This window comes from Neopsephotus bourkii, unplaced genomic scaffold (assembly GCF_033783945.1).
Source record: "Neopsephotus bourkii isolate Nb327-2 ecotype Australia unplaced genomic scaffold, CSIRO-AGI_Nbou_v1 NB_1433, whole genome shotgun sequence".
NCBI lineage: Eukaryota > Metazoa > Chordata > Aves > Psittaciformes > Psittacidae > Neopsephotus > Neopsephotus bourkii.
Genome location: NW_026901910.1, coordinates 1,638,744 through 1,653,886, shown reverse-complemented (window position 1 = coordinate 1,653,886; position 15,143 = coordinate 1,638,744). Strand labels below are relative to the sequence as shown.

Genomic DNA, 15,143 nt, shown 5'->3' with positions numbered 1-15,143 from the left:
TTCTTCAGAATTAAGAGTAAAGTCCAATAGTCAAGATGACTCCTTAAGTCTTAAATCTGTGTATGATAGTAAGTCTATTGGCTCATTTCCTGATCTAGTGTTAAATACCTTACTCTCAGAAGTTCTGCGACAGTCATGGTCTTTGACAAGACTAGTCATACCTTGGTCTTCCTTTGCCACTCTTCCTCTCAGTCAGAAGGCAGGATAGATATTACTACAGAAAAATCCATAAACATTCTTCAGTGCTCTACGCAGCGTCTTACTTAAGAGGGCTTTCTTGCCACTGGCTATGTAGAATCTTGACATTTTAATCTTGTAGAAGTTACACCTAAAGGTGTTACGATGTAGGAAAATTCCCTTCTACTTTCATAGGGCTAGAATATCTTTAAAAGGTAATGCTTGCCATGAATGTTAATTTTATTGCCTTACAGATCAGGCAATCCTTATAGCTGAACAGAAACTGCAGAGGAGTATTGTGTATGTTTCTGAGGTGTCTTCTTTCACCTGTTGCTACCTTTTTGCTTAGGAAATCTTGTCCTAAAGTATTGTCGTGGGTTTGAAATAGTGCTTTAGGTATTTAGGTGGTTATCAGTCCAAACACTAACCTATGAGTAGACTTACTCAAGATACCTGAGCTGTGTTTATCTTGTACCATTTTTGGTGAAGCCTCACTGTTGTGTGTCTACTGCACATCAGCTGTTTCTCACCAATTCTCTTCCTTGTTCTTGGGGACACTGCTCTTTTCCCATGAGGGCTTTTGTGAATTAATGAGTGTGTTGTAAAGTCACACACCACTTTTTCTGAAAAGTCTTAGCATGGCTCAGTCTTATTCTGCCATATGAAGATCTTATGAAAATCCCTTATCAACAGTACAGTTGAAGGGCAGCTTGTGAATCCTAAGTTGACTATGATTTATTTATCCACCCTTTTGAAGGCTTGAAGTGTGGGTAAGGGCTGGTTTCACTCATGACTTTATTCTACTGTCCAGTTGTAAAAATAGCTGTAGTAGTTTGAGAGTAGTTGCCTTTCTACTGCTTCCACATCAGGCTTCTGTTCTGTGTATCTAGGGGTTCCTTGTGACTCTTTTCTTGCTTTTGACTATGGTATTAGAGCCCCATCTAAGTGAAACTGAGCTCAGTGCTCACTTGCAGTGACATCTGCTGCAACAGGACTTTGAATTTTACTACATCACTAGTGTGTTTTCTTTATCTGTGGGACACAAATCCTTCAGTTTCAGGTCAGACCAAGGCAAAATCTTAGGAAAAAAATTGTTGCATTAAATATGGATCTCTTTTTAACCAGGTTGACATCTGTCATTGCACAAAGCAAATACAATTGTCCTTTTGTACAAGAGAACTTGTACAAAATAGTACAAGAGAACTACCGTGTTAGTTTAATAGCATCCTCTGTCTTCCTGTTGCTGGATAGCCTAAACCTGGATGAGAGTTTACTTGTAGTCAGTCAGATGTAGAAAAAAATAATCAAAGTATCCTAATTTTTTTTGTTGCAACTATTTTTTAATCTAAATACACATCCTGGAGTCTTCTGTGTATTTGTGACTGGTCCTAGAACAACACCTTGCTGATGAAGCAAGAGGGATATTTCCTTTGGTTCCTTTTCTTCAGTCCTAGAAAGTCTGACAAGCTTCCCAGTGTTTCTTGGAGGCAAATTCTGCAGATTCTGTTATCTGAAAGAGCTGTGTTTCCTCAGTATCATTAAGAAACCTCTGAGCCAACGTGTATTTTTTTTAAATAGAATAATGGAGTGAATTTCATTAAGGAATGTGCTTTCCTGATTCCATCTTTTTTCTTCTTGTTCTGTAGGGGTCTTGGACAGGTTATAACTGACTACGTCCATGGAGATACACCTATTAAACTGGCAAATACGGGTCTGTATGTACTGTCGGCCATTACCTTTGCTGGCCTCTGCTACTTTAACTATCATGATGTTGGTATCTGCAAGGCTGTTGCTATGCTGTGGAGCCTCTAAGAAGTGATGAAGTCCCTGACAAACATGATTGTTCACTGCTGCCTCTGCTTCATCATATTTCTGTCAACATGTTTAATGCGAAACAAATTGGTAACCAAGGATCCATAGTGTGTACATACTGCAGCAACTTCAGAACTAGACTTTTAGAAATAAATACCAACAGCAGTAAAGATGTTAGAAAAGAAAAAGTAAATTTAAAGTGGATGAACTCCAGGTGAGAGTGAGTTGATTTAAGCTGCACTGTAGATTGGGAGGGATTAGTTACATCAGTGGCAGACTTATATCACTGAAGGTAACTTTCCTTGTAACGGTAGCTTTAATGAGTGTTTTTCTAAAACAACTCTTGTTTGGTTTCCTACTTTGTAAAATTAACTTGGCTTGTGGAAAATTAAACTGTTATTTCTGACGTCACAACAACTGAACTGTATGTAAGGCACACTGTAACTCTTTGGACCCTGAGACTTCATACAGAAAAGGGACTATTTTTTTCTTAATCCATACAATAAAAAATTTACAGAAATTGTGTGTGCTTCTGGACATTTTTTGCTACTTCTGAGTTACTTAAAATGTTTTCTCTGCAGATAGTTACTGCTTTTCTTTTTCCTAAAATCAATTTCAAATACTAATTCATATTGTTACATTACTGTTCATACTGCCACTCTGCATTACTTCATTTTGATGTTATAAAACAAAACACAGGTGACTTAGTACAGAGTTAATGTCCATTAGAAAATACAAAATTGACTTGCAGATTAATGTTATGAGCCATAAACAGCATTGGGCTTTCATAGTTTCCCAGGGATGTGTGTGTTCATGTACAGCAGTTGGGAGAGGTTAGTTTTCTAGATAAACACTGGTACACATTTTCCTGTGTGACTGAAAAGACACCAAACATACCCTTTCTGCTTGACGTGAAACTGACGAAGTGTTCTTTTCTATGTCTTTACGTTTTAGAGAATTTAAGGGGGGGAAATGGTATTCTGGACTTTAACTTCTCTTTTTAAACTTTCATAGTAGTAAGAAGAGATTAACTGTTTCCACATTCTCATAGGACTTCTGTGGTTCTGTGAATCGTAGGAGGAAATGTGGTGTTACTGTCAGTCTGATTATGCAATAAACAGAATGAATTACTGTTTGGATTCTACACGACTTTCTGATTTGAGGGGTTTTTGTTTATTTTTGTTTAATTTGGTTTGGAATTGTTATTTATGTGTTTTCTTAGGTAACCACAGGAAACAGCGTGCAGCTGGCCACTTTTGCTAATCTTGTGGTCAGAATTGAGGTGGTTGCTTCTGTTTGATGTGGTCTGATTTAGATAGCAATGGTAACACTCTTTTGTCATAGTGAGGAAGATGCACATGTATGAGTCACGGGTAAGTAGCTCTGTACAGTGAGCAAGTATTGTAGAAAGTGTTTGACAACTCCTCTTTTGAGACCAAACACAAGATGCATCTCTATGTGGTATTGTGGACAAATGTTTGTTTCATGTAATTTCATCACTAACCTGTAATTTATTGTTAACTTTTATGTAAGCCCCCTTACATAAACGCATTTTTTCCTTGGCCCCTCTGAGGACAAACATCTTTATTAGAACTTTAATTGTTCGGGTAAGTTTTTTTAAGCAAAGACTTCCAGTAAGTGAAAAGTTGTTGTTTCTGCTTCAGTTGGAGGTGAGAATGTCACCTCTGTGTAACGGATTGATAAAGATGCTCAGGAAATAATCTGGATGTAAGGGAGTGTTCATTGGCCCCGTGCATGGTCTGCTTATGAAATCTGTTATTTTAAGTGGTTTTCTCTCCCCAAAATAGGTATATCTCATCTATGAGTCACCTAATTAAAAAGCTGTTTGATCAACAAGTGGTTAAGGGTTGAGGGATCAAACCATACAGGACTATACAGGCATGCACATTCTTGTTTCCTCCATGTGTAATACTCTTCTGACTGGAAAACATTCTGCTGCTTTTTGCAAGGATTTGAGTCTCTTTTCCTTTACAAGATACTTGTTTTTGTACTGACTTAGGGTAGGGAAAAACATAAAACTGGCTTGCCTCAGATAAGGAAATAATACTTCTTTAATAAAAAGTCAGACTATATTTTAAGACTGTTACAGTATGTCATAGGTTATGACTTTCATTCTGACCGAAGTTAGAAACTTATCTTCATGGTTTCGTCCACTTCATCTTCTCTTGACAGCTTTTTCAGAATTAATTTTCTTAAGTAGCCTTCTTTCTCAAAGGCCAAGAACATTCCTTGTTCTAGTGAGTATTCAAACTTAAATGCTCTGTAGCTACAGGATGTAAATGTCTTTTTGAAAAAGATTATGTTACTTTCACCAGGAATGTCTTTGGGAACTTCTCCTTCCTGAGGAAGAAAAAGGGAATGGGTTAGTCCCAGCAGAAGACCTGAGCAGTTTTGTTTCAGCTCACTGATGTTTGAATTCTTCATTTTGCCTACTTACACATACAGAATGTATGGAAAGATGATACTTACTCTAAATCGAACTGTCGTTTTTCCACATTCCTTCTCACAACACATGTAATAATTTTTATCTTCTACCTGGACGCTGAATGCAACAGGCATCCCTGCTGAAGGTGTAGTAGTTTTGTAATAGTGAATGTTGAAGTGCATTCCCTTGCCTAAATAGAAATTGTTTATTATTAGCAGTTTGCTCAGGAGAGAGTGGCAACAACTTAACTGTATTATGTCTTACCATTTCACTGTCAACTGGTGTCTTCTCAGGATACTTTTCTGTCAGGAGAGCCAAGACTGAATTTTTTACACTGCTGGTAGCATATATTTGAGTTTCTGCACTCATTCAGTAACTGAGATTTTGGATTTGTAAGAAGGCATGTGAACTTGCCAGTTAGCACGGCTAGGATGTTCAAACCCTTTTACGTGCATGCATAAAGTGAAAATTAGATTTGTAAATAGTCATCTGTAAATCAGATTATATCTGTATATGTATGTTCAGCAAATACAGTTCTGAATTGCTGAGCTCTCCCACCCCAAGTCAAAGCCAAAACCACAAGTATTGTGTTTACTACTGTTAGAAGAAAGCAAGAGCTTTCAGTACTCTGTTTAATCTGTTTAAACCTAGAAATGTTTCTGCATTTTTTTTTCTGGTAATCCAACATACACGCCCCCCCCCAAAGACATTAAAAGCTTAGTTTGTGATCACATTTAACCAAAAAAAACAGCTCTCTTAGCTTTATTATTCAAAATGAATTTTAAGTCTTTACTCTCTCACCATTGAGTGAGTGAGCACTAAGAACAAAAGCACATCTAGAATTAAGCCGTAGTGCAACGGTTATAGTAAATATTTGAACAATGGTCTACCAGATTTCATCTCCTGATCTGTCACATCTTCAAAAGCTGCCATGTTTAAATCTGGTCGAACCACAAGCAACTGGCTATTTACATTTCGAAGGACTCGGTGGAGAGTTTTTTCCTTACAGAGGGCATCGCACTCCAGCCCTGTAGAAATGTTAAGGGTAGAGAGTCACATATTTTATCTGAGGAGTCTACCTCAGTTCTTAACAGTTTGCTACAGGCTTAATCTTGTCATTAAAATACGAGGTGAAACAAGTTCTTAGAATGGCAATCTCAAACAAAACTGAGGCCATGTCATTCTTCCTACCTCTGGCTTTTCAGGATTTCCCAGAATACAGCAGACTGTATATATATATGTATGATATATATATATATATATATGTGAGCAAGAGAAGCTACCATATCTGTTAATGAGAGTTCAGAAGCAACAGTTCTCTCACCCCACAATTAGAATTTCATTAAAAGGTCCTTCTGTACCTTAGGAAGAAATAGGAACTTTGGCTTCAAAAGGAGACTGCAAGCTGTAGTGCTCACTTTTACAGTAGACATGATCAGTTTGAAAACTTGCTCTCTCAGGCACAGTAAAGATTTATGGGTTAGTAAGTGTAAGCAGCTTAGTTCACATAAAATTGATAATGAAGTTAGTAAGTTATGAGCTTTCATCTTACCATCATCATCTTGGTTCCAAGTGAGCAATGAAAAAAGGAAAGAAAAAACACCATTAACTTCTGCCCCCACAAAAGAAACCATTCTACCCAGTTTTGTTCTGCAAGACTGGCAGCCAGCCACCTACACGTTTCCAGTTGTACTTCCCAGTATCACTAACTCACCAAGCTGAGCTGTTCTAACTACAGAGTGTGTTTTATTCGTGAGCATAACAAACTCAACAGGATGATGAAACTGCTAGTCATTTGAGAACTGGAGTTACCACCAAACCAAGAGGTATGTAGAATATTTTAGGGTTACTTAAGGGTGAGCAGCTCAGGTCAGTTTAAGCTTATAACCAAGGAATAAATGGTGTATAAATTTTTTGTTTTGTCAGCACCTTTATTCTAAGTGAGCAAAAGGACAAGAAACAATCATTGCAAATGGCTTTAAAAGAACAGACTGATTTCTAATTATCGTATGAGATAGGAAGTCGCCACTTTTTCCAAGTCCACCCCACAGTATTCCAACCCTTCTGAGTGTCCTTTACAGGAACATACTATATGAAGCACCAAATATTCCACTGACTCAGGTACTTGGCTAGCAATATTTCAGACTGACCTGTTAATACACTGGGACAACTGTCTCAAATTCTTCTTGAAGTGAACAACCTGGCTCCATAATCTAAGAATTGTTCCTCTAAGAGGGTGGGGATTGAAAGTGATTTGAGAATCGCTTGGGTAACAAGGGGGAAAAAACAGGATTCCACAAAAACAGGGATGCCAGCCCAAGGAAGGGACTGAATTGTGCATCAGGTTTTAATCTTCCATGCAGAAAGAAGACACAGTGTGTCTCTCCCAGCAGTGGGTAGTAATTACCTGCAAAATAGAGGCAGAAATTTTCTCCAAGTTGTACTGCACACACAGTCTTTTCGTTCATCTTCACTCTACAAAAACATATGGAGAGGATTCAGTTAAGAACAATGCTGCTTAATCTATAAAGCACGGGACTTCTTGAGCTAGTTCTCTTCTAGTGCACAATACTATAGTAGAGCTAGCCTGTTTCACTAGCTGTTAAACTGCTTTTTCAAATAATTGGTCTCCTGTTGATTTTATCATTATTCAGAATAACTTAGAGCATCCTTCAGGTTCTGTTATTTTACAGAACTTTTCATTTTTACACAACGTTACACAGGAGTAAATAATAACTCACTACCATTTTCTCTTTCTATGAGAATGATCATGTGTAGCTCCATGAACATACTTTATCAAATCAGTTATTTTCTCTTGTGTCTGAAGAAGTTGTCTTACTATTGCATAGTCATTTGATTTTCTGTTTCTAATTTGCAAATGGGAAAGTAACTAAAACTGGATTAAGCACCCTGTTACTGACCATTAAGCAATAAAAGTATTAAACTTATACAGACTTATCTTTACAGGTTCCCTTCATAAAAGACAGAACTTCCAAAAACCCCCTAACTTAGTCCACCTTAGACTGGTCCTTGGAAAGGGCTGTGTTTTTTGTATCTGGAGCTGGAATTTGTTCCTATAGAAGTTCCTGTAGAAGAATACCTGTATTGACTAGAATTAAACAGTAAAGTCTGGTATTTCAGCAACTGTATTGCCGTTGGGATGGTTGCCACTGGAAAGAATAATTCTAAGAAATAAGCACTCAATTAGTTTTATTTTAAAACTGATAGTGATTATGATGATGTAATCTTCAACATTAAAAATAGTATCTCCTACCTGTAAAGAAAAATGAGAATAGGAACAAAGGGAATTATAATATGAAAGAGAAAGATGTAGCAAAGAATTTAGTTATTCTCTGGCAGTAAACAGTTCTAAAATGTCCTATGCCACTAATTTTGTGAAATGCAGGTTGCACTTCCTGTTTCCTTTAGGTCTGTATCTTGTTTTTTGTTCATTTTCCTAAAATGCTTTCTGTGTATGGGTGTTCTTCCCTGGTTTATTTATGTTTTTAGAAAAGGTATTTTTGTAAGTAGTCTAGACTAGGAATCAATCCTACTGTCAAGGCATTCTTTCCCCTTGCACTAGCCACAGAAGTAATAAATGTAGTAACTGTTAAACTGTTAAAGCTAGCTAAACAGTGGGAAGACCTGTGTCCAGCACTGGGATATTATTGTGCAAAGCTTACTTCTAAGGCTCTTTTTCACCATTTAGAATAGACTTACTGTACAGAACAAGAAACAATGGCAACTTAAATAAAAAAGCACTCTTCTACCTTAGGGATTGGGGTAGGGAAATCACAGTGATTTGTTTCCTTGTCCCTCTAGTAGAGCACTTTGAAGAATGTATTGAGAGTGCTTTTTTCTCCTCCCATTTTTATATGGTCTATAGTTCTAGATGGTCTGTGCAGAACAGACAGGTTCATAGCAGAGGACTGCATCTTTGTTTCCAAACATGCATACTGAAGCCTTTGAAATTAAATATAACATTATCATAAGAGTGCATGCCTCATATCTAGTGAAGTAAACCAAGAAGTGTAGGATTACTTTGGCCTAGACTGCAGAGAAGACATAGGCAAGACTTACCAATACATGATTAAAGGAGAAGGTGGCCCTTGGTTTAGTGTGGGAAACATAAGCCGACTAAACTTCTTCCCCCGATGTGTAGTAAAAGACGGTTACATCTTTTACCAAGCACATTTGTAAGCTAAAAAGGAGCTTTTAGCTGACTGTTCGAGGTACTGTGTAATAACTTGCGCCGCAGGGAAGAAAAGGAGCCGGGCCCGTCCCGGCGGGTCGTCCTCCACTCGGCGCCTGTATTGGAGCGGAGCCCATCAGGGATGCCAACCCAAGGGGAGGGCAAGGCTCTGCCGCTTGCTGCAGCCACAAGAAAGGAACAGTTGCCGATCCCACACAGTAGTGTTGTTCATTAGTAGCAAATGATTTAGGATTATCTCCTCCCTCGCAGAGCGGCGCACCCTGCCCAAGGAGGCAGCGGTGCACAGCCCTCCGCCCGATGCTCTTAATCGAGGGATGCGGCGCGTTGCCCGGGCAGGGCTCCTCCCAGAGTTTAGAGCTGAGGGCTAGGAGCCGGCTCCCAGACAGAGTTCCCCCTTCCTGCCCCTGCCGCTGCCGCTGCACCCCGGGGGAGAAGGCAGAGGGGCAGCGGTGATCCTTACCTCGCTCCTCGGCGGGCTGCGGCTGAAGGATGCGAGACGGAAGGGCGAGCGCAGCCGGAGGAGGGGCGGGGACCACCGGTGTATGCTCCTGCAGCCGGAGCCCACCCTTCGGGCGACGCCGGCCCGTTCCTCGCTCTCGTTCCCTCGGGCGACGAAGCCAAAAGCCGCTCGCCTGCGTGTCCAGCCCGGTCGGGACACGAAGGCTTTGCCCAGGCAAGCGTCACTGCCGTGTCACCTTCATGCGTTCATACGAACGGGGAGGAAACAGATCTCTGCTGTCAGAGCGGTCCTAGCGAGGGGGATTTTGTAGCGGCTTGCAACACGGTGCTACAAAATAAGCCGACCGAACGAACTGCAGGGAAAGTTTTGGACTGGTTCCCCAGATATCTGGCTACGTCTGCAGTTATTCAGCAGCACTTCCCCTCCGGGGTGGAGAAAGCAAATCATGCACATCTTGAGGTTACAAAGGAAGCTTTTTGCGACTCCCTTAGCTCACACAGATGTCGACAGAGAACACGTTTCTACACCAGCGGATTGCAGCCGGCTCGCTTGGTCCATGAAGTCTTTGGGAGCCGGAGAACCGGGTACTAGCCATCAGGACGTAGGCTTCCTCTTTTCCCCACACTTGCAAACTGCCTGTAAACATTGGGTCCCGTTGGGGGAAACCCGTTTAGCATTGAAAACACATTGCATGTATCTAGCTCTCCATAAGAACACCACCAAAGAATATACCATTGGTATCTGCTGGAAGACCCTCAAATTGTTTTCCATCCCTTTATATGTAAATAGCTTCAAGGGAGGAATTTAGGTTCCTCTCAGGGAAACACAACCAAAATCTGTGCCACACAGTTGAAACACCATTAATAGATGGGTCCTATTTTACCAGCTGTAAGTTGTTTCCCAGGCATGTATTAATTGCAAATAAATAAAACAGCAATAGGTGTTGCACTCAATTGCTGCAGTTCTGTGATGCTTTTTGGAAGTAAGTACTGCCGTTGGTGTTTGTGGAGTGCTTAATACAGTAGAAATTGCAGTGATGGCAAACTGTGTAGTGATGGGACAACTAGGGCCATGAAGTACCAGGTAGATCAACTCGGGAATGAATAATCGACCAATGTTTTGTATCATTTGTAAAACTTGGCAGTGTTAACTAGAAGCTTGGTGCATCCATTTTCTGTTTATAATGTTGATTAGCAAGGCATTCGCGTATTCAACTGTGTAGCTCAATGGGTAAATTGAAGAGTCTCAAGTTTTAATACTGGGCTGTGTGAAAAACCAAATCAAACAAAAAACAACCCCTCTCAAATTGCTTAACCAAGATAAAACCTAAGACCATAAGATGTTTTCTCACCTGTCTGCACACCTATTACTGTTGCTGGGGATAGAGGGTAGGTGTAACACGTATCTGTAAGGAGTGCATTACTGTCAGTATGATAAATCCAGGAAGGTAATTTTGAGGTCTAAGGTACATCTTTCAAGCTCACCTGAACAAATAATCTTACAAATAAAAGTACTGTCCATTGTACTAATAACTGTGGATTTAAGGCTGCTCTACCACAAGGAGTGTTGTATTTCACTCACATGTGCAGACAAAAACTGTGTGCTGCAGAAATTTATCTTCTTTCTTTAAAGCTCCTGAAACTAATGAAAATGATTCAGAAGAATGAAAAACAAAAAACCAAAACAAAACACCCCAGAGAAATCCAGCGACAGAGTAAAACCTCCTGTTTATGAGAGATAAGCAAAGAACAGTACATTTATGGCAGCTATTGCTTTCAGATAAGAAATCTATATTGCTATTTACAGACACCCACTTACACTGATTGAATTCCAGCCAGCAATATTACATCATCCCCTTTCAGCTTCCTGTTTTGTTACATGGCGTTCAGTACATGTGTGGAGTTGTGTTTACTTAAACCTGTATACCAGAGAGATATAAAAATCTGATTTAAACACCTAGATCTGGCTGATTTCAGTATGCAGCAACTGTAATCCTACCATTCCTTTTGGTACTTTATTTTAATGGTTAGTTCTTATGGGGAAGTGTGGGGGGAAATCTTTCTAAATTTAACTGGCTTCTGGCTCTGGTCTCCCATTTCTGTGCTTTTTCTTGGTAACTGTTTTGTAACAAATAGTTCCTTCCTGTGAAGTACAATCAAATTGCCTCTTGGTCTTTCTGAACTAAAACAAGCAGCCTCACCCTAATGTAACATACAGCAGTAACATGAATATCTGTACAATTGTTGAGAATGAAATGAACTTGGCCATGGCAGCATACTGTTTCTACTTTGGGGAAATATTTAGTTCTTGTTCTTTTAGTGGTTTAATTTCTTGTCCCGCGTTTTGACTTTCAGAGCCTATCTGGGTAGCATATGTAACGTTAAGACCCTTTCTGCTCTTAAACCCAGAAATTAAAGTTGAAAACCAAAAACAAACGAGAGGATTTTGGAAAGTCATAACTTGGCATAGCATGTACTATTTTTGGCTGACAACATTAAGTGTATTACTAGGAGAGCTCATCAGAATCATTGTGTTTAGTTTCTTCCTGTTGTAAGCAAGCCACCTCATCGTGTAATCTGACTCAAGTCATTTCTTGGGGAAACCAAATACAGTTTATTTACAGAAGTGAAGCACAGCATAAGGAAAATGAAGTCTTATGTTCCATTGTATAGAGAAAAAAAAAAAGTTGATCTTGGCAGTTGACTAATTTTAGTGACCTTAACTTATTTTAGTGACAGTAGTCTTTCATATTTTGCTAATTGATGGCTTGCCTTTTGAAACGGTTCCATTGACTGTCATTCCAAAATGTTCCAGTGATTCACATTGTGAACCAGTCACAGATGCTTGAAGATATGACTGGAACTGAGTGGACAGGGCAACACTTCAGCGACAGGTAGTCTCATGCTTTAGCTGGGATGGAAAGCTGCTTCCTGGGACCTCTGCATCAGGAAACGTTTTAGCGGGGAGCCTTGTTCTCCTCCGCTGGCCTTCCCCAGGTGGGCCCGGCTGCCCGAGCCCCAGCGCGGCCTGTACCCACCCTCCCCGGGAGCCGCCCCGAGCACAGCGCGGCCGCAGGCGGCCGGGGCCCGGCGCCAGGGCAGGCTCCAGTTGCCTCAGCGGCCGGGGCAGCGCCCGCAACTGGCCCACCGCGGCCCCCCTGCCCTGCGCCGGCCTTTAACGGCCGCGAGGACCGTTAACCGTGAGGAGAGAGGTCCGGGGAGGGGGGGAGGCTTCCGGGGCGGAGGGGGTGCCCCCGTGTACTTAAGGGTGGTGGGTACTGGGGAAGCATAGGGAGAACAGGGAGGGAGGGAGGGACAGGCCGGGTTTGGACAAGGCAGAATCGGCCTAAGCAGCTTGAGGCCGACCTTCAGCACCCTTCAGCACCCTTGGGAGCGCCTCGGCCCGGGCCAGCCTGGCACTCGGACCAGCTTGTCTTCAGCTCTGATCCGTTCTCTCGCCATGCTTGGAAGCTCTACCTGCCTCCAGTGAGGAGGAGAGCATCTTTGCAGAGGAGCTTAAAGAGGTGCTGGTTACAGGTTTTATGCATTTTTCTATAGATATGATTTCCAGACGCTCAAGTAACCATTTACCAAATACAACGTTATACTTCTGACCAGGCAACGATGACAAGCAACACTCAAAAGCCTGATGAGAGTAGAAGTAAACGTAAAAAAGAGATGGAGGTGAGCTGTGCTGTGTGAGGGAGGGTGGACCTGGACCACCTTCTGGCCCCGGGGCAGCAGGACAAGACCCCCCCAGTCCCATGGCCTTCACAGGCATTACAATGGGTTTCTTTCACCCTGAGAGAGGGCAAAGAGCTCCATGTTGGTTTATGTAGGTTAGCAGAAACACGTATGACTTTCTTGTGTATGCAAGCCATGCAGTTTCTCTTAGTGTTTGAAGAGCAATGAAATTGGGTATGCACTACAACACTGTTATGCAGGACTTCTAGAGAATAAGCTTCTGAAGTACACCAGTTTTTATTGACCAAGCTGGCACTTCCCACCCACTCCCATAGATGCTGTGCCTCTTTACAATGGATGGTGTCTGAAAACAGCCTTACAAGATCCCTTTTTTCCCTCAGTTAAACTCTACCTGTGCTGATCTTGTTTTAAATCCTAGAACCTGTTGGTTTTTGGTGTTTTGTTTTTTTTTTTTTTGTGCTCTATTATTAGAATGAAGCCTCAGAAAATCCTGAGTTGTCGTCCCTTGACAAAACAGATTCGGCTCTTTTGGAGGGCTCACAGTCCCTTTGCAAACCTGAACAACTGGAAAAAGTTTTAAATGGTGATGTATAAAATAAACAGAAAGTAACTATGTGGTCACCTGATTTAATGCTGAGATGAAAATTCATACAAAGGTTTAAATAAAATTACTCTTTTTTCTTTTAACAGAGATGAACAAGGAAATTACAAACTTGTTATCAAAATATGCTCACATTTTAAGGCAAGTTGACTTTGTCCTGTTTGTACAGCACTTTTCTAACTTCTCTAGATAAGATTGATTACTGTGGGTGCAGTTTAGAGAAATTAGCACTGAAAACCATTAAACACAGATTTTGGCAGAAAAATGCTGGTTTCTGTTACAACAGAGAACTAATTTGGACGGAAACCGAGTATTGATAGGCAACTTGTTTTTAAGAAAAGCATAAAAGCAGTTCTAGGAATTGAGAATGTTAATGGCATTAACTGATTTTAACTACAGATTTTTTCAATTAAGTGAGAGAGCAGCGATGGATGCTTCATATGTCCAAGAACTTGATGGAATCTTAAAAGAAGCGAGGACCATAGAAAACCACTTAAAACAGAAACGGGAGAGTCTGAAACAGAGGTTCATTGTGATCGCAAATAGTCTGCAAAGCTAAATGGACGTTATCAGACTGCAGAAATGCAGAGCAAAATTTGTAGTATATTTTATGTATTAAAATACAAACTATGATGAGTGCTATGATGTGTGTTTCGTAAATGTCCTATGTAAATATTTCCAGCAGTTCAGGAAACTTTCAGCAACTTGAGCACCAATTTAAATAAGCAGATTCAACACAGAGGGTAATGGTAATGAGTATAAGACAATACTAAATACCCATTTTAAATCCTATGGCTCCAAGGGATTCTACACATTAAACCATCTTTCCTTAGTTGTTGATCCTTTGCTTAGGCTGTCCCTGTGATTCTATTACTAAACAATAGTGGAAGCATTTGAAAAAGAAAGCAGAATAAATTTTGCATGGCTTGGCTTTAAGGCTGTGGATTTTCAATACACCTGAATTCAGGAGCAGCCATGGTATTTCTAATGTCACTGCTAAAGATGATTGTTTTCTTTTATTGTCACAACCACTCTTTTGCTCTAGAATATAGTGTAGAAACACTTCTACAAAACATAGAATTTTGTGATGTAAGCAGGACTTCAGATTATTTTATATTAGCAATTTTCTGTGGGTTTTTTGTTTACTTTTTTGGTGGGGTTTTTTTTTCTACTTTAGAAACTGTTTTGGTGCTAAAATCTTAGTAGAATGTACTTGCAACCTTATTTCCATTTTGTCTCAATATATAAATAAATTCAAGAAATCATCTAGAAATAGGGAAACTCTGTTAAGAATACTACTCTGGGAAATCTATAAAGAACTATGAAGTCTTAACTTGAAAATATATTTTAATACTTCTAGAGATTTCGAATGAAACCGAAGCCCTTTTGATATAAACATCAAAGCACATCATCAAAACTTTGCTGGTAATGTCAATAAATAACTAGATAATCTTAAAATAATCTCAAACTACATTGCTCTTTTATTTTGTTATTTAAATACATCAGTATTGTTTGCAGTATATCCAGTTTATTTAAGGAGGCTTCTGTAGTTTTTGTGAGCTCTTTTTCTTTCTTGTCATTTGACTCTGTTAATAAAGATAAAACATAAAATGTACAAAGCATAATTAGTACAAATTGTGAGGCTAATGTAATAAAGAAAAGTGCTGGATAGTCCTGTTGCTAGCATAAGATATATCTTTACCCCAGTACTGTGTATTAATTTTCTGTTT

General features: G+C 40.0%; 3 protein-coding genes across 6 annotated transcripts in view; 2 read left to right on the top strand and 1 right to left on the bottom strand.

The window, feature by feature from the left end:
* The window catches only part of LOC133220355 (succinate dehydrogenase [ubiquinone] cytochrome b small subunit, mitochondrial-like), a 37,811-nt gene that overhangs the window by 2,478 nt on the left and 20,190 nt on the right, over positions 1-15,143 (top strand). The window contains exon 4 of one of the 2 annotated variants that reach the window (XM_061368368.1): positions 1,824-2,509. The exons of the other annotated variant lie outside the window; for it this stretch is intronic. Coding sequence (XP_061224352.1) covers positions 1,824-1,989 — 166 coding nt within the window. The 3' untranslated portion in view covers positions 1,990-2,509. Of the gene's footprint in view, positions 1-1,823; positions 2,510-15,143 lie in introns of those variants that run through there. 2 annotated transcript variants of the gene reach the window in all.
* IL18 (interleukin 18) lies at positions 3,955-12,569 on the bottom strand. The gene is made up of 8 exons (XM_061368224.1): positions 12,493-12,569; positions 12,146-12,280; positions 9,109-9,331; positions 6,843-6,918; positions 5,988-5,996; positions 5,326-5,463; positions 4,480-4,625; positions 3,955-4,350 (listed from the first exon to the last, which is right to left on the bottom strand). The coding sequence occupies exons 1-8, from the start codon at positions 12,567-12,569 to the stop codon at positions 4,135-4,137; spliced, it is 1,020 nt and encodes a 339-aa protein (XP_061224208.1). The 3' UTR covers positions 3,955-4,134.
* On the top strand, positions 12,310-14,055 carry TEX12 (testis expressed 12). Of its 3 annotated transcripts, none has more exons than XM_061368350.1 (5): positions 12,310-12,644; positions 12,726-12,791; positions 13,284-13,395; positions 13,503-13,554; positions 13,813-14,055. In XM_061368350.1, the coding sequence occupies exons 2-5, from the start codon at positions 12,732-12,734 to the stop codon at positions 13,970-13,972; spliced, it is 384 nt and encodes a 127-aa protein (XP_061224334.1). In that variant the 5' UTR covers positions 12,310-12,644; positions 12,726-12,731; the 3' UTR covers positions 13,973-14,055. The 3 variants fall into 3 exon arrangements, with proteins under 3 accessions (XP_061224334.1, XP_061224335.1, XP_061224333.1); XM_061368351.1 differs by having other exon boundaries at positions 12,311-12,631; positions 13,828-14,055; XM_061368349.1 differs by having other exon boundaries at positions 12,311-12,631.

What these genes read in the sequence shown, in the direction of transcription:
- IL18 (XM_061368224.1), bottom strand. Translation starts at nt 12,569, where the DNA reads ATGGCGAGAGAACGGATCAGAGCTGAAGACAAGCTGGTCCGAGTGCCA. An exon ending in CGGGGCGGCTCCCGGGGAGG is followed by an intron (nt 9,332 to 12,145) that starts GTGGGTACAGGC and finishes GTGACACGGCAG; the next exon opens with TGACGCTTGCCTGGGCAAAG. An exon ending in GCAGCCCGCCGAGGAGCGAG is followed by an intron (nt 6,919 to 9,108) that starts GTAAGGATCACC and finishes CTCTCCATATGT; the next exon opens with TTTTGTAGAGTGAAGATGAA.
- TEX12 (XM_061368350.1), top strand. Translation starts at nt 12,732, where the DNA reads ATGACAAGCAACACTCAAAAGCCTGATGAGAGTAGAAGTAAACGTAAA. An exon ending in ACTGGAAAAAGTTTTAAATG is followed by an intron (nt 13,396 to 13,502) that starts GTGATGTATAAA and finishes TTCTTTTAACAG; the next exon opens with AGATGAACAAGGAAATTACA. An exon ending in AAATATGCTCACATTTTAAG is followed by an intron (nt 13,555 to 13,812) that starts GCAAGTTGACTT and finishes TTTTAACTACAG; the next exon opens with ATTTTTTCAATTAAGTGAGA.